General features: G+C 49.1%; 9 protein-coding genes across 9 annotated transcripts; 6 read left to right on the top strand and 3 right to left on the bottom strand.

Annotated features, from left to right (window-relative positions):
- Positions 1-40: 40 nt before the first annotated feature.
- On the top strand, positions 41-4,993 carry PICMEDRAFT_71416 (hypothetical protein; the record flags this gene model as incomplete). The annotated part of the gene is made up of 1 exon (XM_019163916.1): positions 41-4,993. One exon carries the CDS (start codon positions 41-43, stop codon positions 4,991-4,993), a length of 4,953 nt encoding a protein of 1,650 aa, XP_019018447.1.
- Positions 4,994-5,340: 347 nt separating this feature from the next.
- On the top strand, positions 5,341-7,947 carry PICMEDRAFT_23531 (hypothetical protein; the record flags this gene model as incomplete). Its single annotated transcript, XM_019162310.1, has 3 exons — positions 5,341-5,516; positions 5,838-6,625; positions 6,704-7,947. Coding segments are annotated over 3 exons (2,208 nt in total), but the record flags the coding sequence as incomplete, so codon positions are not given.
- Positions 7,948-8,615: 668 nt separating this feature from the next.
- Positions 8,616-9,071, top strand: PICMEDRAFT_71414 (hypothetical protein; the record flags this gene model as incomplete). The annotated part of the gene is made up of 1 exon (XM_019163915.1): positions 8,616-9,071. One exon carries the CDS (start codon positions 8,616-8,618, stop codon positions 9,069-9,071), a length of 456 nt encoding a protein of 151 aa, XP_019018445.1.
- Positions 9,072-9,321: 250 nt separating this feature from the next.
- On the bottom strand, positions 9,322-11,724 carry PICMEDRAFT_71413 (hypothetical protein; the record flags this gene model as incomplete). Its single annotated transcript, XM_019163914.1, has 1 exon — positions 9,322-11,724. One exon carries the CDS (start codon positions 11,722-11,724, stop codon positions 9,322-9,324), a length of 2,403 nt encoding a protein of 800 aa, XP_019018444.1.
- An 855-nt stretch (positions 11,725-12,579) lies between these two features.
- PICMEDRAFT_71412 (hypothetical protein) lies at positions 12,580-13,005 on the top strand (the record flags this gene model as incomplete). The annotated part of the gene is made up of 1 exon (XM_019163913.1): positions 12,580-13,005. One exon carries the CDS (start codon positions 12,580-12,582, stop codon positions 13,003-13,005), a length of 426 nt encoding a protein of 141 aa, XP_019018443.1.
- A 284-nt stretch (positions 13,006-13,289) lies between these two features.
- Positions 13,290-13,763, bottom strand: PICMEDRAFT_71411 (hypothetical protein; the record flags this gene model as incomplete). Its single annotated transcript, XM_019163912.1, has 1 exon — positions 13,290-13,763. One exon carries the CDS (start codon positions 13,761-13,763, stop codon positions 13,290-13,292), a length of 474 nt encoding a protein of 157 aa, XP_019018442.1.
- Positions 13,645-14,409, top strand: PICMEDRAFT_15296 (hypothetical protein). The gene has a single exon (XM_019160756.1). The coding sequence runs from the start codon at positions 13,798-13,800 to the stop codon at positions 14,356-14,358; it is 561 nt and encodes a 186-aa protein (XP_019018441.1). The 5' UTR covers positions 13,645-13,797; the 3' UTR covers positions 14,359-14,409.
- On the bottom strand, positions 14,244-18,939 carry PICMEDRAFT_111269 (hypothetical protein). Its single transcript, XM_019159757.1, has one exon. The coding sequence runs from the start codon at positions 18,712-18,714 to the stop codon at positions 14,587-14,589; it is 4,128 nt and encodes a 1,375-aa protein (XP_019018440.1). The 5' UTR covers positions 18,715-18,939; the 3' UTR covers positions 14,244-14,586.
- An 839-nt stretch (positions 18,940-19,778) lies between these two features.
- PICMEDRAFT_66998 (hypothetical protein) lies at positions 19,779-21,448 on the top strand. Its single transcript, XM_019163494.1, has one exon. It carries the CDS (start codon positions 20,223-20,225, stop codon positions 21,384-21,386), a length of 1,164 nt encoding a protein of 387 aa, XP_019018439.1. The 5' UTR covers positions 19,779-20,222; the 3' UTR covers positions 21,387-21,448.
- The last annotated feature ends 34 nt before the right edge of the window (positions 21,449-21,482 follow it).

Genomic DNA, 21,482 nt, shown 5'->3' with positions numbered 1-21,482 from the left:
GAACACGCCGGCTCAACAGGGACATCACCGCTGCTGCAACATGAGCTCTGAGCCAATGGAAAGCGAACCTGCGGAAACATCTTTGCAGTCTTCCCCCCAGCCCCAAACCTCACTTTTCTATCCTTGGAAATATATCACAGACGAATTCATTCAAGTTCCAGGAACGCTGAAAAATACTCTTATATCCAAAATATCCACCAAAGATATTCAGATTGAAGATGTCTTTTATGAAATCCTGCTCTCAGTTTCGGAATATCCCGAAAGAGTTTCCCGTTCAATGCTCTTACAGCTACTCTCTGAAATTATAGCCAATATTAATCAAGTGGAGGCAAGAGCAAAAGAATCCGAAAATTTCATCCTTTTGGCCCAAGCATTCAAGATGAATAAAAACATTAGCATCTTTATCAAAGATTGCTCAGTAGATACCCGGTTCAAAATATTGCATCTCGATAAACTTATACTCAAATCAGAAGCAATCTTCCCTGATTATGGAAAATATCAGTACAATGATGCAAAAAACCGCATCTTTTCTGTAGATAGTTATTCTTCATTACATGAAGCAAGTGAAGGTTATGCAAAGTTTATGTCACAAGTTTTCTCTTATTTAGATCTACAGCCAACAGATCATGCTCACATTAGTGTATTGACTGATGTACTTAATAGAATCATGGCAGAATTTAACCTTGACAATAGCAGATGCTTCCTTCTTTTGCTCAATATCTTATCAGGCCACTTAGAAAAAAATGAGCTACTAGTTCTGTCCATATTAAAGCAATCGCCATGGTGGAATTTAAGCGAATACAATACATCCGTGCAAACTACAATAGTGGACTATTTGTTAAATTACGTTGGTATCAAATGTAAGGAATTGAAACTAATCACTTTGCTAATCAAACATAAAATCTTAGAATTCGATTCAATATACAACTCTTTAGGACCGTATGATTTCTCACTAATTGATTCAAGCTCAATCAATTTGATTGAAAACAATGAGTTCTCTGAACTATACGATGCAACTGAAAAAGAAATTTTGAGAAAATCACAACTATCCAGTGCATCTGCTCTTGCATTGGCAGCACCATTAGTACCCGACTCTGACGATGAGGATGATGATGATAGAAGAATGCAAAATACAAACTCAAAAAATGATGAATCGAAAGAGTTGAAATCAAAGCCGGAACCAGTTCCTGAAGTTTCCATCTTAGAGAAAGCCAAGTTTTTCAGGAAAATGGATTTTTTACAACATCTAATTGAGTATGAAATGATTGATGAAGCACTCCTGGTTTTAACCCAGTATCCACAGATCCCATTAATTTCTGATCCAGCGGCAGACAAATTGAACAGTTTAGTAGATAGAGTAGTATCCGCATTTTATTTCAAATTCGTTGATAATTTGAATATCTCAACAAATGATATCATAAGTACAAAAATGGGCCCTATACCTGTGACAACAATTGATGAATTTTTAAGTTTCACAATACAATTCATCTCATTTAATAGACAAAAAGTTTCTAGGAATTCAAACTTAATGTACAAGCTAGTTAGGGTTATGAAAAAAGCTTTAGAATCAGGCGTTAAAGACTCAAATTTTTGGCTCCAATTCTATAGACTTTACATATTCCCATGTCTTTCATTTACAAATAATATCCCACTTGTTAATGAAGCATTTGATATTTTACTCTCACACTATCCATTAGAAACGAGATACAACTTATACGGCGAGTACCAATTGAGCGTGAAAAGAGATCCTATCACCAAGTTGAACTACGAAGCAGCAGAAAAGAAGACTAGGAATTTGTTAAAACGATTATCTGTTGAAAACGTCCAAGTAGTTAGTCGTTCATTGAATAAATTATGCTCCGTTAACTGTTTAGCAGTTACAAATGCCTTTATTTCTCATATTGAAAGTTATAATAGTTTGATCGAATTAGTTTGCCAAGCTTCTGAGTTTTTCAACGATTTTGCATGGGATGTTATTACATTCCAAATATTAAACAAGTTGAATAGTAATAGAATGGCCATTCAAAGCGATGGGTTGAACTACTCACCTTGGTTTGCTAATCTTTCTCAATTCATTGGAAATCTTGGAAAATCATATCCTGAATCGTTTCAGCTATTTCCAATACTACTGAATATTGTTAAGAGTTTGACACAGGGGGACACCAATATTTTGTCTGTTGTGAAAGAGTTGCTAGATTCGATGACAGGTATTAAATCCATTGCAAATTTGACAACCAAGCAAATCATGAGAATGAATGCAGAAACTAGTCTCAAAAAATTCGCATATATGGGGATTCAAGATAATCGTGAGAACTGTGTCAAAAGTTGTTTAAAACTTCTTGAGACTTTGGTGCACGACAAACTATTTGCAGAGCTCTTTGTTTTGTTGTGCCGTCTTCCTACTAGCTTGATTGACAAAGCAGATGATAAACCATTGAAGTTCGTTAACCAAAAGTGTGATGAAGTTTTTTCATTAATTCACGTTCTTACTGAAGCATTAGAGTCACATTTAGATACTTCATTATTTGAGAGCAACATGATACCTGTTGTTTCACTTATCAAAGATTATAAGATTCAGCCTCAATGGGCGTTTGAACTCTGGAGAACGCAATGGTCGAAGGAAATAAAGACAAATGGGAATAGTAGCAAGAGTGTTTTTCAAGAATTTCAAATTCCATTTGAGAAGAGCATGTCTAAGATAGATTGGAGCTCACTGAGTTCTGGCTTTTATATTACCTTTTGGCAATTATCATTGTACGATATCAATTTCAACGATCTTTCGTATATGATGGAGTATTCCGATCTCAAATCTCAGATTACTGGTATTAACATGAAGTTGAGACAGCAAAAGCGTGAACTTGCACCGAAGGAGGCACTTGCATTAGAGAAAAAGAGCAATGAATTGACGTCTATCCTTACTCATATTCGTGAAGACATGAATATTCATGAATCTAACTTTAAGCTTGTGACGGAACGGCTGGAAAATGAAAAGAGCCAGTGGTTTGAGGATGATGCAACTGCAAGTCCTAACGATCTTAAAGAGAATGCCGATAAACGTGCATTAACATTTTTAGAGTATTGTGCCTTACCAAGACTTCAGCATTCTTCATTTGATGCTGTGTTTGTCTCCAAATTCATTTTTTTTCTGAACACCTTCGAAGTTCCGGGTTATTCATTGAAGGTAGTTTTGGAAAAATTTTTCACGCTAGATATTCTACCGGTCACGTTATTTATCAACACCACGATGGAAACAGAAAACCTTGCCCTTTTTTATCAGCTAACATTGGAGAAACTTCATGACTGGTGGGCAAACCCAGAGATATATGAAAAAGAGTCAAACAGATTAGATGAAAATTTGGATCACGAAGCTTACCGGAAGCTGCTATACTTGTGGCATGAAAAACTTTTTGACCAGATTATGAAATCCTTAGGCTCTACAAGTTACACGACCAGAAACAATGCTATTTTATTGTTAAAAGTCATTCTGTTGAACTTCCCAGTCGTCGAGGAGTTAGCAGATTTATTAACGGGCAAACTTGAGGAGATTGCGAACGAAGATTCCCGTGACGACATCAAGCTAGCTTCTAGAGCATTGATAGGGTTAATCAAATTCAAGCAGAGCAAGTTCATTTCAGTATGGGAGTTCTACGAGATGGAAGAAGAGGCTAAAACGAAGGCAATGAAGGCCAAGGAGGAAAAAGACAAAGCCGAGAAACAACGACTTCAGGAACTGGAGAAGAAAAGATTGGAGGACGAGAAGAAAGAGAGAGAAAAAGTTGCCTCCGAGCAGGCAAATAAAGCTGGTTCTGTAAAGCCATATGGGTTGGTTGGATTGATGTCGAGGAGTGGCAAGAAGGAGGAGTCAGTGGAGAAGAAAGAAAAGGAGAAGAAAGAAAAGGAGAAGAAAGAGGCCGAGACGCCTGCTAAAGCCGAGACGCCTGCCAAAGACGAGACGCCTGCTAAAGTTGAGGTTCCTGCCAAGGCAGACAGTTCTACAGCTGGAGGTAAGTCAGCGGGAGACAAATCCACGTCCAGCGATACAATGGACGTTGATAGCAAGATCGAGAGCAAGGTTACGAGCAAACCTGTTGAAAACAAAGCTGCTGAAAGCAAAACTGGCGAGAGCAAGTCACATGCTAAAGCCGAAGGTAAGGCTAAGAAGCCCGAAGCCAAGAAGGACGCTGTGACCAATTCGAAGAAGGAGTCCTCGGCGAAGGATGGGAAGCAACCTGGGAAGATGGCGACCCCTGCGGCGCCTGCATCAAAAGATGTAAAGCGGGTAGGACTCAACAATCTGCCGAAGTCTCCTTCCTCTGTGCGGAGCCCTTCCGGCCCGGCTGCGTCAGCGGCCACCACCCAGGCCCGCCAAGCAGATACAAACAAGAACAGAGACGGCAGAGACAGCAGAGACAGCAGAGACAGCAACTCCGGCGGCAGATGGGGCCGGTACCGCAACGAGCCCCAGCGCTACCATGACACCACCGGCAGCGCTGGCTACGCCACGGGTCCGAACTCCTCGGCGTACGGAAGCAAGAGCCAATACTACGCCGGCCAGGACCGCGCCGAGCGGCCAGACCGCCGTGACAGAGGCCAGTATCTCTTCAACAAGACCGTCAACGGCAACGGCAACGGCGCCGCCAGCGGCAGCCGTGACGCCGGCTACTATGGCAATCCTCCATCGGGCGCCGCCACTGGTCCGAACAGCAGCGGCAGCACCAAGCGCAGCGGGTCCTTCTCCCAGTACAACGGTGGACCTCCAGCACGTCCGTCCCGAGGCGGCAACGGCGGCAGCCGTGACAGCAAGCAGGGCCAGCTGCCGCAGCCTCTGCCACCGCCGGCGACCCCTCCTCCGCCGCCGGCCTCCTCCTCGTCCTCCGCCTCGTCCTCTGGAAACGCTGCCCACAAGCGTCGCCATGGTGGCAATGACTACTACGGTGGCGGCGGCGGCAGCAGCAGCAACAATTACTCGTACAAACGTCCTAGACGCCAGTAGACACACTTGTTTAACGTTAAACATGGAACTTCATCATCTTCCGTACCGTAAAAGACGGTTATCGCGCCGAAAATCCCACGCTCCCGCAGGTGCGGGCGAAGGAGGGAGGAGGGCGCTGCTGATTGGACTGATTGGGGCGATTGGGGAGAGAGGGCGGGCAGGAGACGGGAGATAGCATGGACGGAGGAGGAGGAAGTGGGAATAAGGAGAGGCACAAGAGCACGGGGCGTGGGGATAGAGGTCCGAGGAGTAGAAGAGTCCTAGCTGCAGCAGAGGCAGAGAGAAAGATCAACAGCCGGAGCAAGCACTGGCACAGGATGAACTCGCAGGCAGAGAAAAAAGCAGGAGGCGTGTCCTCCTTGACGAAGTTGATGAACGAACAGAAACAGAAGCCGTCGTCGCCGCTCTCGTTGCAGATTAACACGTCGGACTCGTCGTCACACATGAACTCGTACAACGGGACGATTACGACGGCGGTGTCGGTGGGAACGTCGCCGGACGAGGGAGAGATCGACGAGCACACGTACGACCCGAGAAGCAGCGGCAGCGGCGGCAGCGGCGGCGGCGGCCAGCAGAACAGGCCAAGCAAGTTGACGGCCCGGCTGGCGAAGAGCAAGAAGCCGCAGTCGACGATCTTGGTGCACGGCGACGTGGACAGCGACGTGGAGACAGGCACTGTCGGCGGCTACGGGGCCGTCATTTCGACGAGGGCCGACGACGCCGGCGGCAGTACCAGGACGTCTCCGGACACGGTGACGCCACCGCTGTCGGCCGGCACGTACGACGGCGGCGACAGCGCCGCTAAGACCGTGAAAGCGATCCCAGTTTTCACTCACACGAACAGCCACCCGGGGCTGCTCTCCCATAGCTCCAAGACATCCGTGTCATCGTTCAAGAACTCGCCGTCGACGTCGTCGCTTTTCAAGCAAACTAACTCGTTCACGCAGCTCTCCTCGAGCATCCCCTACTCAGTACCGGGCAACCACAAGCCATCCACCTCGGGCACCCCGAGCTCGTCCTCGTTCACAAACATGCCTGTCAACGGGCAGTTCATCACCGGAACGCAGTTGTCCTCGCCTACCGTCGCTTCCAACCAGATCGAGTCCAGGTTCGTCGTCTCCAAGCAGAAGATCGAGGCCCGTGGCCTGTCCTCCTCGGTGAACACCAACAGCAAATCGTCCTCCTCGTTGGCCAACTTCTTCTCCAAGTCCAGAAGATCAACAGCAACCAATTTCGACAGCCTCCCGCCGTCACCGGTCACCTACAGTAGCAACAACAACATGAGCAATTACTCCGCAAACAACGCACCACAACACGACCTGCATTCACCCTCCTCCCAGTCAAGCAACGAGAGTAACTCATCTGTGTCAACCAGACATTCCTCAATGGCCGATTTGAGAAGGTTTTTCAAAAGATCCGCCTCCATCTCAAATGCTCCACCCTCATCCCCAAGAGTTTCGAACTTGAGTGCCGGATTAAGCTCCCAACGCCAGAGCTCTGTTTCAAACACAACCAACGGTAACAGCTACACTCCAATCCAGGTTCCACCCGTCAGCGCTGGATCGATCTCTCAGCTGTCGACTCTATCCAATACCCCCAATTCGACTCATTTCAGAAACCCGAATTTCATCGGTCACAGTCCAGGGTCAACCTCAATATACGGAGAAGGATCATCACCTCATGAATACCGTCGTTACGGTACTTCTCCAGGTAACAACCCACCTTCATCCTCACCGGCATCCTCTAGCAGCAACTACACCCAACACCTGTCTGTTGGTGGGAACTCTACTTCGATCCCCTTCAGCAAAAGATACGTTAAGTTCGGAGAAAGCTTGGGCGCCGGTGCCGGTGGCCAAGTTAAACTTGTTAAAAGACTATCAGATCAGAAAGTTTTTGCAGTCAAAGAGTTTAGAGCAAAATTTGTTACCGAAAACAAGAGAGACTATACAAAGAAAATCACCAGTGAATATTGTATTGGCTCAACGTTGAAACATCCGAACGTCATAGAAACTATTGAAATCAGTTTTGAGAACGATAGATTAGTACAAGTGATGGAATATTGTGATTATGACTTATTCGCAATTGTTATGTCCAACAAGATGTCTGAAGAGGAGGTGAATTGCTGTTTCAAACAGATCTTGAATGGTCTGAGATACATTCACTCCATTGGTCTAGCCCACAGAGACTTGAAGTTGGATAATTGTGTCATCAATAAGCATGGTATCGTCAAGATTATTGACTTCGGATCTGCAGTGGTTTACCAGTATCCATTCTCAAATATGTTGATTGAGGCGACCGGAATTGTGGGATCTGATCCATATTTGGCGCCGGAGGTATGTGTCTTCAACACCTACGACCCAAGACCAGTCGACGTTTGGTCTACTGCAATAATCTACTGCTGTATGATATTAAAGAAGTTCCCATGGAAAATCCCTAAATTGAGTGACGCCAGTTTCAAGGCATTTGCATGCAGAGAACCTGGTGTGACGTTTGGAGAGTTGTTGAAAAGAATACCCGAACCTCCTTCATATGATGCCGAGTTGAATGATTCAAGTACCACTATTCCTGTGTTGAAAACAGAAGTCATTGAGGCACATGAGGTGGAAACACCGCAGATCGCCACTGTCGGCAACACCACGGATGGCGGTAATGTGACAACGGAAGACGGTGCCAAACATACATCCAACCTTATTGGGGAAGAACGTCTTTTGAACGCCCTCAGTTCAGAAGTGCGTCCTTTAATCAGCAAGATGGTCCGTCTGGCACCAGCGTGCCGTATCACCGTTGATGAATGCTTTGAAGATCCGTGGTTGGAAAGCGTGCAGATGTGTGCGATGGTGGATGAAAACGGCGAATCGAGTTGCGATGGCAAATTGATTCCTGCCAATGACCACGAACACACCCAAGTGGACCAGAGTGTTGCGCACATCGCCTCTCTCGAAAGGGCAAAGAGAAAGGCAGCTGGAAAGAAGTAATTGGACTGCATAATTTATTTATTTGAACATAGACGCTCCTACCCATATTTGACTCCTGTATCATCAATACCACCGTCACCATCATCATCAACCTTTGGCTCTCTGCAGTTTGTCACCATCGCTCTTTTTCTTTCAGTTGACCCAATTTGTCTTTTTCTCCTCTTTCTTCTAGAACGCTGGTTACGTTTATTTCACTGCTATCCCAAGAGCTTTGCTCGACTCTGTATTTACCCGAGTCCATCAAGGCTATCTCATCTCTCCCGTTATCATTCCAATTATTCCTGTTTACAAATTTTCTGATTTTTTTGTCTTTTTTTTCTTACTGTTATCCTCTTGTTCCTCACCCTATTCCCTACCATTTTTGTTTCTCACTGTATAACCCTTCCACACCATCTTTTCCCTGTGTCTGATGGTCCCAAGACACTACTATAGACTTTATCTCAAAAGCTGTTTATTTTCGTATTTCGCCGATCGGCGTACTTTCCCCTTTTTTTTCTCCGCGAGTGCGAGAAGAGCGAAGAACGACTTACATGAGTCGACATGGAATACAGGAATAGGTAAGTGGATGTGATTGGACAAGAGTATTGTCAGAAACATCGTGGCACGGCTTCTTGCAAAACAGATACTTTCTCCAGCCAAATACAACCATGTCCAGACAACTTAAAGATGTGTCAGTGAAGCTTATTGTCGGTGCAGGTAAAGCAGCACCTACTCCACCGGTTGGTCCAGCATTGGGTTCCAAAGGTATCAAGGCCATTGATTTCTGTAAAGAGTTTAACGCCCGTACAGCACATTACACTGTTGATGTTCCAATCCCAGTAAAACTTACGGTGAGACCAGATCGTACGTTCACATTTGTGACAAGAAGTCCGACGACCTCGTGGATGCTCCTTCAGGTGATCGGTAAGGACAAGGGTTCTGATACATTGGGTAAGGGTAAGTTTGCCAAGCAGGGTTATCTGGGAACCATCAGTTTGAAACACATCTATGAGATTGCCAAGATCAAGAAATCCGATGAAACACACGCTTCTATCCCGCTGAAGGATGTGTGCAAAAGCGTCATCAGTACTGCTAGGACTTTGGGTATTCAGGTTGTTCTGTAATGACCTTTATGGAATTCGATTACATGTACATATGGCACCACATGAATATACATAGATATATAAATATGCGTATTTATTATTTATATTTATGAACTTAGATGAATAATTTTCCAGAAAAACAAGGATTCGTTTACTGTCGTGAACAAGTGTAGTTCAGGGCGGAAAGTGGAAACTCTTTCGTTTTCTGATGCTGTATATCGTTACTTGATTTACTTTACCAAGCGCATTACAATGTTTGTTCAACATTTACTTATTTCTTTCGTCTGCTTTTGGCATGAGCTTTGGGGTTGAGTGGTGAGCTCGAACCGGACTCTACTCTCTTCCTCTTCCTTGTGGTTAGGTTATTTACAAGCTTGTCTTCATCAACTTCACCATTCGCAGTCTTATATGTTAATCTTTCATATATTAGAACGTAAGCACCCGGATCAGATAATGCACTAGCTCTAGGAATCTTGTTAATATACTCATCATCGTAAGTTGCCCATGTTCCATCTGGCTGTCTGCAGTGTGCTATATAATGTCCAGAGGAAACAGAGCGCCCCTGATGGATGATCACACTAGTCAATTTGTATCTTGTTGGTGTCGACATGTCGGTTGTAAAGCTCGTTAAATCCAAAATCTCGGGATATTTCACATTGGCCTTAACTTTTTGGGATTGTTGCCCATTGAACCTGAATCTTTTCAAATGGATAGATAACGTTTCAGGCGACCTTTGGATGGTGGAAATCTTGATAGCATTTGTTTTGATGTTACATTTTTCACATACATAGCCAGATTGATCTCTTTTATCGGTTTTTATGATTTCTGGAGTGAAGAAATCTCTTATTGAATTTTCAAGCAAATATTTCCGAGAAGCATTTTGAGCCATCGAAGACGGCTGTTCTTGCTGTGATGATTGAGACTGTGGGTGGGAATTTGGTTTATCTGCTGATAGTTGATCCTGCTTCTGTCCCGGAGTTTGATCCTTATCTCGAGATTCATTCTGTTCCTGTGTATTCTTACCATTGCTGGAGCTATTTTCTTCCTCCTGTTCCGGAGACTTCGAGTCGTTACTCTCTTCTTGAGCCAGTAAGATTCTTTGTTGCAATATCTTAGATAGTTGGATTTTTGCTTCCTTAGAAGAAGAGTCACACTTTTCAATTTGGTCTCTCAACTGATACAATTGTTGAGGATCGACCATTAGACTGGTTCTCTTTTTCCGGCTATCTAGACCCAAAGATAGATCGTAAAATTCTTGTTGTGTTGTCGAGATATGACCACAATTTTTGCAAGTAACCGTTTGATCTAGCAGCCCACCAAATATATCGTAGATAATGCTTTTGTTCAACTTGACACCCTTTGGAGTTGAATCTTCTTGTAACCTTGACATCAAGGACATGTAATATTCGTGGGAATCTTCTTGTTGCCATTCAGACATCATGCAATTGATGTCATTCAATCGCTTGCATAATTTCTTGGAATTGATATAAATGATTTTCTTGTTGTGGCCTATTCTGTACATTTTGGCAACGGTGGATGCCAATACCTTCGTGACGGAATCTGGAGCTATCTTATCATCGTATTTCCCCTTGTAAACGTCAATCAGGTAATGCGTTAAGGAAGGAATGTGGCACATAGATTGTACAGCCGCATTCATATAGCATGTGACACCATGGTTCAACAAGCCAAGAGAGGTGTGACCTTCTATGAAATCTCCCCAGCTTTTGTCTATTCTTTTAGGATCATTTGTGCCATGATCGTTTGGTGATTCGCTTAAATCCCAGAAATCTTGATTTGGATATTCGGTATTGATTAGCTGTGCCTTGTCGTTGTACTCATCGTCGTCGTTGTTAGAGGTTGGCGGGGTGTCGACTGGTTGGTTGTCTAAAACTTTGCTGGTTAGAGTGTCCTCCTTCAAGTCTTTTTTGAGGGGATCGATTACATCCGAAGACCCACGCAACGACTCTTCGTCGATTTCTTCATTGTCGTTGTTGTTTGACTCTCCATCATCGTTGTCTTCCTCGTCGGAGACAGACTCATCTTCGCCGTCATTATCATCATCGTCCTCCTCGTCGTTATCTTCTTCGGATTCGGCGGTATGGAAATCTTCGTCGTCGTCTTCGTCGTCGTCGTCGTCTTCCTCTTGGCCATCTTCGTCTTCATCGCCGTTATCCTCATCGTCGTCTTCTTCTTCGTTTTTTATCTCAGCAAGTTCGGGTTCGTCCGTGCTGCGGACTTTCTCATCGGTCTCGTCTTCTTCGCTGGTGATCGCATCTGATCCTTTTGACTGCTGTAGCAACAACTTTTTCAGTCTTTGCTTTTGATCGGCCTTAGGGGTGCTGGCCTTTTTCTTCTTCGAGGCTGGCTGACCGGAGTCGGCGTCCTCAGCCGGCTTCTGGCCTGCGTAGTTGGCAAGCGCCTCTGCGAGTGACTTTGGACGAGTCATTCTTTCGGGTTCGGGACGTGTGTTGGGCTCGGGGCTGGCAGCGGCGGAGGCGTCTGGGGTTTTGCCCTTTTTGTAGCCCTTGAAGACGGTGTAGCTGGACGGCTTGATTGACACCTTGTCCGGGTACTTTGCGAGTTGGAAAGAGATGGGCTCTTTCAGTAGGTTTTCAATCACAGGATTGATGGTTTTCTTTCTGCTCTTGCTGTTTTGGTCAAATACCAGTGACATTTCACAGTGCTGGTGGCGGGACGGCGGGGGCGGTGCAGTCGGCGTGGCCTACAGTGGTCAGCAGGAACGTGTGCGGTGCGGTGCGGTGCTGTGCTGTCGGACAGGAGATGGAGCCCACGATCTGACCGGTGGGGAAGGTTTTTCGTTTTTCTTTGTGAAAAAGACGGATCGATCAAACAGCGGAGACGAAGCGTGCAACAGAAGCGTCGATAGCGGCGGACACCAGACACAGAGAGCACTGGGCGGGAGGGGCAGCAGCGGAGGGGCACAGACACTCGGCGATGCAGGAAGGACAGACACGAAATCCAGCCTAGGTCCAGATAGCTACGCACGGAGGAACCAACCAGCGGCAGGGAGCAGAGCAAACACGGCAGTTGGAAAAATTCCTTCCGGCATACTATTATCATCTCCAGAACGGAAATCGTGGATGCCTCGTTGTCTTTTCTTGCTTATTTTTTTGTTTTTCGCTTTTCCCTTGTTTTCTAAAAAAAAAAAAATCACTTTGATGCTTTTTCCATTATTCTTTTTTCTTGCGTGAAAGTTTCAGGTTTTCTGATGCGGCTCCTAAAAATTTTCGCGAGCGCGTCTTGGGTAGCGCGACAAAACAAGTGTCGCGGGGCCGGACCACAGTCGATCGACCCAAAATGGGTGGAGACAGATAAGGAAAAGGGCGCAGGGGCAGGGACAGAGAGAGACGGAGGGAGCCAGGGCAGCAGGATGAAGGGCGGGACGGGGAATGGGTGTTTGAGGAGGCACAGAAGGGGTGGAGAGCACAATTGGACAGACAGAGTGGTGGCGAAAAGCATAGCGATTGTCGGTGGTGCGTGGTGCGTGAGTAGATCGAGACATAAAACAATGGCGGCCCGATATATCGTGTGTCTGAACAGACAGGGTAAGGTACGGATGAGTAAATGGTACGAGAGGACGGGGGTGGCGGAGCAGCGGGCTACGATAGGGCGGATCCACCGTCTGATCCAGCGGCGGCTGCAGTTCCGGTCGTGCAACAGCGTGGATTTCGGGGCAGACACGCAGCTGGTGTTCAAGAAGTACAACGGGTTGTACTTTGTGGTGTGCGTTGGGCGGGAGGAGAACGGGCTGCTGTACCTGCAGGCGATCCCGCTGTTTGTGCAGCTGCTGGACCGGTACTTCGACACGGTGAGCGAGCTGGACCTGGTGTTCAACTTCTACAAGATGCACCGGGTGCTCGACCTGGTGTTTGTGGACGGGGAGCTGGTTGCGACCAAGACGGAGGCGGTTCTGGCGCAGCTTGGCCGGATGTGAGGGGGCCATCAGAGGAGTGGTTGGACCAAATAAAGGTGCATATATACTATAGTGGGAAATATACACATTATATTGTATCAAAGAAAGAAAAGAAAAGACGGCAGAGGCAGGACGAGGGGCAGGAGGGGGAAGGAGGTTGCACCTGTTCCGCCCGCCAGCCCGCCAGCCATGCACGCTGCTCTCTGTTTTATATACTCTCTCTCAAAAAGGATGTATGATTACGATTATTATTAGTTTATTACCACGACGAGCATCGGATGGACAGGTCAAGCCAGACCGCCTCCCTAATTGCCCTTAGGAGCTTCCTTGTAGGAGATACAAGCTTCTTCCTCCATGGCAGAGACAATGGTGACAATCAATTCCTTACCGTCGTCGAAATCGGATTGCAACTTTTCGCCCATCTCACCTTCTGGGGCTCTGACGTCCTCCTTCATGTCACCGTCGTTGTTCATCAAGGACAAGTAGCCGTCGTCGATGTCCAACAATTGGAATTCGTTTCTCTTGACAACAGGAACCTCCATGTTGTGGGTGGATGGAGACAAGTCCTCCAACTTCTTTTGGGTGAAGATGTCGATGGCAACCAAGTGGACCTTGGCGTGACCGTGCTTACCGGTCTTGGAGGTCGACATGTCGACAATCTTGCATGGTCTGCCCTTGATGACGACGAAACCGTTCTTTCTCAATGCAGAACATTGCATTGGGAAGGTCAGGGAGGATCCTGCATCTGCAACCTCGAAGTTGTGTTCTTCTTCAGCCATTTTGTTCTATGTGTGTGTGGGTGGTGTTCTGGTGATGTTCGAAACCGTTTCTGCAACAGGAGAGAGAGAAAAACGACCCGGAAGGAAAAGAGTCAACCTCAAGCAGCAGAGAAGAGAAGGGGAGATGAAAAAAAATGAAGAAAAATTTCGTAAAACCTCACAGAGTCAACGAAAATTCAATGCAAGCACACCTTCCATCAGTCTCACACACTCCTCACCCACCCTCTTGCTCTCGCTCTCGCTCCCGCTCTTGCTCCTCCTGCCTCAGCCCGCCCTGCTCGCCCTGGCCATTTTCGCCATTTTCGCCATTTTCGCAGCTCGACGACGTCGGTTTTTTTCCAAACACGTCAACCGCTCGGCGACGCTGGCGGCACCGGGCGGCGGTCCTCGGGAGCTCCAGCCTGTGTATGTGGGGGTGGCGAAGAGAGCCAGCGCCTGCTGCACTACACGTCTGTGTTTCTTGTTCAGACCGCCACACACATCCGTCTGCGCTGCTGCATTGCGTGTACGCAGCAGAGCCTGCTGCCCTGCACCGCCCCTAACCCTGTCTGCAAACCCTCTCCGCCGCCCCCTCTGGCTGCGGGCGGCCGGGTAACAGCTGCAGCGAGGCGCGTGGGCGCTTTCCGCCCCCCGCGCCAGCTTGCTCGGCCGGTCTGCCGCGGAAAGCGGGAGTCGCGTCTGCGCAGTCGTCCGCGGGGGTGTGGCGAGAGTGGTGATGGTGATGGCTACGGAACATGTAGACGAGAGTTAGAGGTGGCAGTACACAAGGCTAAAAAGAGACGAGCAGGGCCCGCTAGCGCAGGGCCCGCTAGCGCAGGGCCCGCTAGTGCAGGGCGCTCCGCAGGTAGGCAAGGTCGGCGTCGACTTCGTCCGGGCGAAGGCCCTTGGGCATTCCGTAGACGCGGGTGAAGCTGAGGCCGATCTCCTCGGTGTTCAGGTTGAGCATCTTGACGCGGTCGACGTCCCGCAGGGTCGGGTCGAGACAGCTGGTGATGTTCAAGACGTTCCGCGTGCCCGTGCCCGTGCCGGTGACGGTCGGCGGAGGGCTGCCGGCGGCGGCGGCCAAGTCGACGAGACCGCCGTAGGCGCCGGCCTCCTGCTCGGCGCTGTCCTGCTCATCGCTCCTGCTGGCGCTGCGCTCCCGGAGCATGTTGATGCCGGCTGCGGCGTTCCTCAAGCTGTAGTCTCCCTGGCAGCTGTCTGGGGTGTCTTCACCGTCGTGGAGGTCGGGGTTCTCGCTGGCGACGCCAGAAAGGTCTGTGCTGCCGGCGTGGGCGTTCCTCGTGGCGCCGTGGCCGCCGTGGCCGCCGTGGCGCCAGCTGCTCACGCTGTTGCGGGCCTTGCGCTGCCCAGAGCCCCTCCGCTCGACGCGGTCATTCTTGTGGAAGTCGACGTTCATCCCGTCGATCTGCAACTCCCGCAAAAGTCGGTTCCCCGTGGAGCTGTTCGACTCCTTCAACCCGTACTTGCTGATCATGTCGTTCTTCTGCACGCTGTTCACAGACGTGTTTTTGGCGTTCCTGTCGTGGTTGTCGCTCTCCAGCCGCTTCATCTCCCTGTACAGCTCCCGCAAAGTGGACTTCTCCGGAAGCAAGTACTCCACAAGCTCCACAATCTCGCTCTGGTTCTCGTTCCCCTTGTCCATGGAATTGTTCAAAACATAGGTCCCGTACGCCCTGGAGTTCGGGTTCGTGAGTAGCATGAAATCGTTCTGCGAAATCAGGTTCAAGTTCACGTTCCAGTTTGTGTTCGAGTTCGAGTTGTTTCCGCAACTGCTGTTGGATTCCACGTTGGCCCTCCGACCCCGGTTCCCACCGGTCTTCACATACCTTTTCCAGATGCTGTGGCTCTTATTCGTGTTGATCCTGCACAGTCGGTTTTTATGTCGCTCCAGCCTCACTCGTTCCATGTTCAAGTAGTTTTTCAACTTTACTAGCCGAGCAGCGTAGTCAAGACATTGTATACTCTCCAACTCGATAACATGGTCCAAATAACTCAAATAATTGTGTTCATCGTTATAGTTCTTTGCAATCTCCTCCCTCAACATTTCGTAATCTTTCTTTTCCAAAAGGTCTTTCTCCGTATCTGTCATTTCCTCACCAGATTCAAGACGGTTTAGCATTTTCTGACATTTGTTTCTCTCCTGTCTGTAGTTTTCTATAAATCCCATTTGTTCTCTTTCTAAGAGCCTAGCGTAATAACTAATTTGTTTCCTGAATCGTTTGCAACCTCTTACTTTCTCAACCTTATTCATGTTCATCTTAGCCTCTTTGGAAAATAAATACAATTGTAGTGATGCAAGTTTATCTGCATTGTCAAACCCAAAATCCTTCCTGCCATTCCTAGTCGATCCTTCGATCTCTTCCACGTTTTCATCGATTGCGTTTGTAGAAATGCCATTAGCTAAAGAATCAGCATCAGTAGCACCACTAGTGGCCTCCCACAAAGGGCGCATTATGGAAACCTTCCGTTCCCTTGGATCCACACTGATATATTCCATTGGAATCAGCAAACCATTAGGAGCCATGATTAATGGAACGTACCCTTTTGGAAGATGGGGAATACTCTCGGCATTGAGTTGAAAAAGATCTGGTAATGCCTTTTTGATGTCATCAAGGTGAGAAACTAGCTGCCTATTATTTTGCTGAAGTTGTACTAGCTGCTGGTTCGTCATTTCGATAGTCTCGTTGTTGATGGTATTGCCCTCTTTCGGGCTTCTCTCTTCTATTAAAACCAGTAATTCAGAGTCACCAGATTTGGGCGGTAAGGATGTTAACGTTGATTCCGTAGCAGCATCTAAAATATTCCTTAGCTTATTGCTATTGATTTTCAGTGTAATGAACTTTGACGTGGAGGCCGTCTTCTTGAACAATTGCCGGTCCTTTTCGTTACCTCTTGCATCTACTTTAGCTTCTTCTTTTTCCGTAACCTTAATGGGGTCCGTTACGCCATCCTTCTTCTTTTCTGGTGCCGCTTCCGTTTCATTTTCTGATTTATTGCCCTTATTTCTGTCACTAACGACAAGAACTTGGGTTTTGACTTTTTTAGGTTTCCTTCCTCTTTTAGCAGGTATTTTCTGAGTTACCTTACTTTCGCATTTTGTTTTAGTTGTTGCAACTGAATTGGCTTGGATGACTGATTCGTTCAAACTCGTGTCATATGATTCATCAACAGGTAGAGCTGTAATAAACTTGTCTGCTGGTGAACTAGTGATGAATGGATCTAGATGCACCACTGCATTGACTGGCGTTTCATTGCCATCACGTGCTTTAGAATCTGGCAAAGCTTTGTCGTTTGATATCAAATTGGAATTCAACTTGATGCTCTTGTCTAATTCAGCGCTTTCTAGTTCTGTAACTTTTTCAGATTCATCTGCTTCTCCTATTTTATGTAAGTCATCTGCCATTACTGCGATCTTCTCTGCCTTTAATGGTCTTGGAGTCTTTGAGCTAGGATTATCGATTTTCTCCGGTATAGGATCTGAGAGTAAACTGGAAATACTTGATCTTGAATTTCGTGTTGAGTTAATGGGGCTAACTGCAGGAACATCATGATTTATTATATTTGATATCTGAGTAGCTGGTGATTTGATGATCTTCCGACCAGTAGAACTGAGGTTGTGATTTTGTTTGTAGTTATGCGTCTGCGTTGGATTAGAGTGCTGCTGCACAAATGGCTGCGCCTCTTGAAGAAGCATTTGCTGCTTGCTGACATGTATCTGAGATTGTTGCTGTATCGGCTGCATCCGCACATTATGGGAAGAAATGGAGCTTTTGATAGAGTTTTCCAATGATGTTGAAGGAGAATTAAAGGCTGGTATGAGTTGATTTTTCAGCTGATGGATGTGATGATTTGCTTGTGGTTGTGATGGAGCAGGGTGATGATGCATATGCTGTTGTGAATGATTCAATGAAATGTTTGACGGGCGATGGTTTGGGTGGGCTGACTGGAATTCTTGATAGTAGGGGCGGTTCAGTTCTTGAGAGGCTTGGTAATGGGGGTGATGCTGGTGGTGGTACACAGGCAAGCCACTTGATATGGAATTGGGGTTGCTGAACTGGAAATTAGCATTACCCGTTGTACTAGGAAGAGTAGCAACTGCACTGCTTGGAGCAGCTGTAGATACCGTGAAAGTGTTGTTACGGGTTTGCGAGGGGAGTTCACCCTCCTGTGAGTTCATGACACCCCTAGCCATATTCGTCATATTCCCATTGCCCTGGTTCGAGTGAGTATGTGATGCCTGCTTTATGAAGTCAAAGACAGGAGGGTTCTCATGAAGCTCGGCGTTCAGGCCGGCTTCGCTGTTTCTGATATTTCCAGGTCGTCGGCCATTTTTCAAGGGGTTGATTTCTGTTTGGTTAGCATTGTCGTTACCGCTGACAATATGTGAAGCAGAGTCAGGTGGGGAAGGCGAAGGGGATGCAGCAGATATGTAGGGCGGTGCTTGCACTATGTTTTGGTTGTAGTTGTGAGTTACCCAGGAGACTGGCACCTGCGAGTCTCCCATGGAGTACGCCTTATTGTAGACACCAGCGGTGGGAGGACCCAGATATCCTGGCTCGGGCGGTATATGCACAACTCGACCACGGTACTGGATCCCTGTAGAGTACTGCTGCTGCTGCTGCTGCTGCTGGACTGGATACCTGGTGCCGCTGAGATTACTGTGGTTCGTGTTTGAGAGACTCATATCAGTCGCCGATATGCTCCCATGCTGGCTCAACTGTGGGCGGTTGGCGTCGAGGGCGTTGCCACTGTTGACCCCGTTACCAACGGCTCCGGGGTTATATGTGAAGTCACCGTTGCGAATTCCACTGCCATTGCCGTTGCCGTTGCCACTACTGATTCCGTTCCCCAGAAAGGGCGACGGCAGAGATTCGTAATTCAGTCCAATCTGGTATGCGTCCCGGGCGGCATCGTTTGCGTGAGAGAGGCTCCCCTCTTTATCAGCCATTATGAGGTGCAAAGGCGCAAAGACGGGGCGTAGGTGCGATGTAAGGGAAAGAGAGGGCTGGGGCGGGGCAGAGAGAAAAGATGGAGTAGCAAGAGCAAGCTAGAAAGACGGATACCACACGGAGGGGTTGATGGCATGCAGGGTGATACAGAGATTGCCCGAGAAAAGAGACGGCGTGCAGCGAGATCACCAGAAAACCGTGCACGCCTGTATTTGACGTGTGTCTTCTTGTCCGTGCAGTGACAGTACCGCTAACGTTGTTCCAAGTGGCCCCAGACGGGAAGGGAGGGAGACCACGGGAGAGGGAAAAAAAGAGACTACTCGTTTTCGGCGAAGCCGCTACAACGTGTCGGGCCAGGACCGGAGAACGGTGGGCGGAGGCCTTGCAGACACTCTGCGGGTGGGGCCACGGCACGCAAGGACTGGGGGTGTCATCCCAGAGCCCAACTTCTAGAGACCTCGGACGCGTTCCCGCTGAGAACACTTGTCAATGGGTGCAGGGATGGGATGGCCATACAGAAGAGCAGAAGTAGGCTGGGTGGCTGGAAAAGAGAAAGAGAAGAAACCGCACGCGTAGAACCTTCCACGGCAGCGGAGAGAAGCCCCCAGTCTGGAATGTAGTGCCAATCTGTGCATGTGGCGGGAAATCCCGTGTGCTGGCTGGGTGATCGACAGCGGTGCTAGACAACAGCGGCACGGAAGTAGCACCGTGGCTGCAGAGGAGGCGGCAGCAGCCTTTGTGGTCTGGCTGGATGAGGAAGCAGGGGGCGTCGGCAGAAAGAGGGCACGAGTTATTCCCGAGTTTGGTGCCGGATTACGGGTGTCGGCCACGGGCCGGATTCCCGGCTGCGCCGGGCCGGCCGCAGCGCACCCGGTATCTGCAGCTGGGAAGGCGCCATTGGCCCCCGGCCCCCGTTGCCACGTCCTGGGCAGCCCTGAGGCGCCCCAGGGCAGTCGGTGGCTGCGGCGGCGGCAGTTGCGGCGGCAGTTGCGGCGGCGGGCCTTCCTCCCTGCCGCCTCTAGCCGTTCCGCCGTTTTGTCAGTGAGACCCCGGACAATAGTGAGGGGGGAGGCCGGGGGGTTGTTGTCACTGTCGCCTCCGCCGAAAACACAGGCCGGTCGGTGCCCTGTCCCGCTGCCGGCGGAATGGCCGCAAGAGGGACGGTGGAGCAGCCGGTTACGCAGAGGGCCCGAGGGGTGGGCAGAAGAGGAGAGGCGGCACAGCCGCACGGGGAGGGGGGTCGTCGGGGGCGGGTACGGATCTCAGTCGCAGTGACAGGGTAGAGTTATATTACATATGAATAGATAGTACACATTTGGCGAGAACTATAGACAGGGATGAAGCCAGCAGAAACAGCACCCGAAAGTGATCGGCTTGTGTGGAAATCAAGTAACTGCATATTGGAGCTTCTCTCATACCCTACAATTTCAGAAGGTGCCGGCTCGCATGCGGAACAGACAAGCGGCACCATTGTAGGGAATGGGAAAAGCTGGAATACAGCACTTACATGACGTATGCGTTCTGTGTTCTGATCGGTACTTGCTGGGTGTGTGAGATCGTGACTGCTGCGGGGGACGCTGCTACCATGATGAAGGCATCGGGGACGGTTAGCCGGCGTGCTCCGCCTTGCATTCTCCAAAGACGCAGCCGGTCCCGGAAAGTCCGGAAGCTGCTGCTTGTGCGGTGTTTGTTTTCTGTAAGCATGCTTGTAGGGTATGAGAAAAGATTGACTCTGCGTAGTGAGATGAAGCGGACACGTAGCGCTGACTGGAGGCGGTGCCGGCGGCGGCGTGTGGTCGCCGCCAGCGTGGCTGCCGCCAGCCGTTGGCTCCTTAGCCAACGGCAAGGACCTCTGGATCAGCGGGAGGAAGCAGTGTGGTGGGAAGCGGGGGGAAAAGCGATTGGTTGTGAACCGGCCAGGGCAAGCAGCCCAGATCGTAAGAAAAAGAAAAGAAAAAACATTACTGCGCCAGCGGATGCGGGGCCTTTTATAGCAGGTGAGGGAGGAACACGGCACGGCAGAACACGACACAACCCGAGACACCACGGACGAAGCCAGACGGCGCCCGCAGACGCTCTGGAAGCTTGCTGGAGCGTGTCAGAAGCACGCATGCATGCACGCAGAGCCGGGCAGAAAGGCAGTCCAACAAGGCAGACCCAGTGCTCTCTCGATCCAGCGTTGGCCCAGATCGGAAGGCCAAGAAAGGCAATCTGGCCCTCCCTTTGTGGAACGCACTCGGCGGCGTGTGCTCGCAACTGGCGACTGTTGTTGACGCATCCCGGCGCATGCTGGCCCCCCGCGGGCCGCCATCGTGCACATCGTGCACATCGTGCACGCCAGCACACCCGCCCCCTGCAATCTCCAACAATAACGCCCACAGACAATGGCCCGACGATAACGACAACATGCTCCTGCTGTACAACGCACTCCCTCACCGCGGCATGGTTGGCCCGCACCCAAAGGCGCACGCCTCCAGACTCCTCCACTGGTCGTGGGGAGTGCAGCCCACACCACAGCGTACCGCCACTGCCACTGTACAAAACGCCGCCGGCCGCACCGCACCGCAGAGCACCGCGCTCCGCTGCAGAGGGCCAACGGTCTGAGAGCGAGAACAATATCGCCCTGCAGGGCCGACGGCTTTTAGTCCTGCTTCCGGCCGGCTCCCTTTAGTACCACAACAAAACCTTATGTGTTGGGGGCGAGGGGCAAGGGACTGGCCGGGCCGGGGTCCCGGTTTCCGGAAGAGGGTCGAGAATCGGCAAATGG

This window comes from Pichia membranifaciens, assembly GCF_001661235.1.
Source record: "Pichia membranifaciens NRRL Y-2026 unplaced genomic scaffold PICMEscaffold_2, whole genome shotgun sequence".
In the NCBI taxonomy this organism is placed as follows: Eukaryota; Fungi; Ascomycota; class Pichiomycetes; order Pichiales; family Pichiaceae; genus Pichia; species Pichia membranifaciens.
This window is presented reverse-complemented; position numbering and strand designations above follow the sequence as displayed.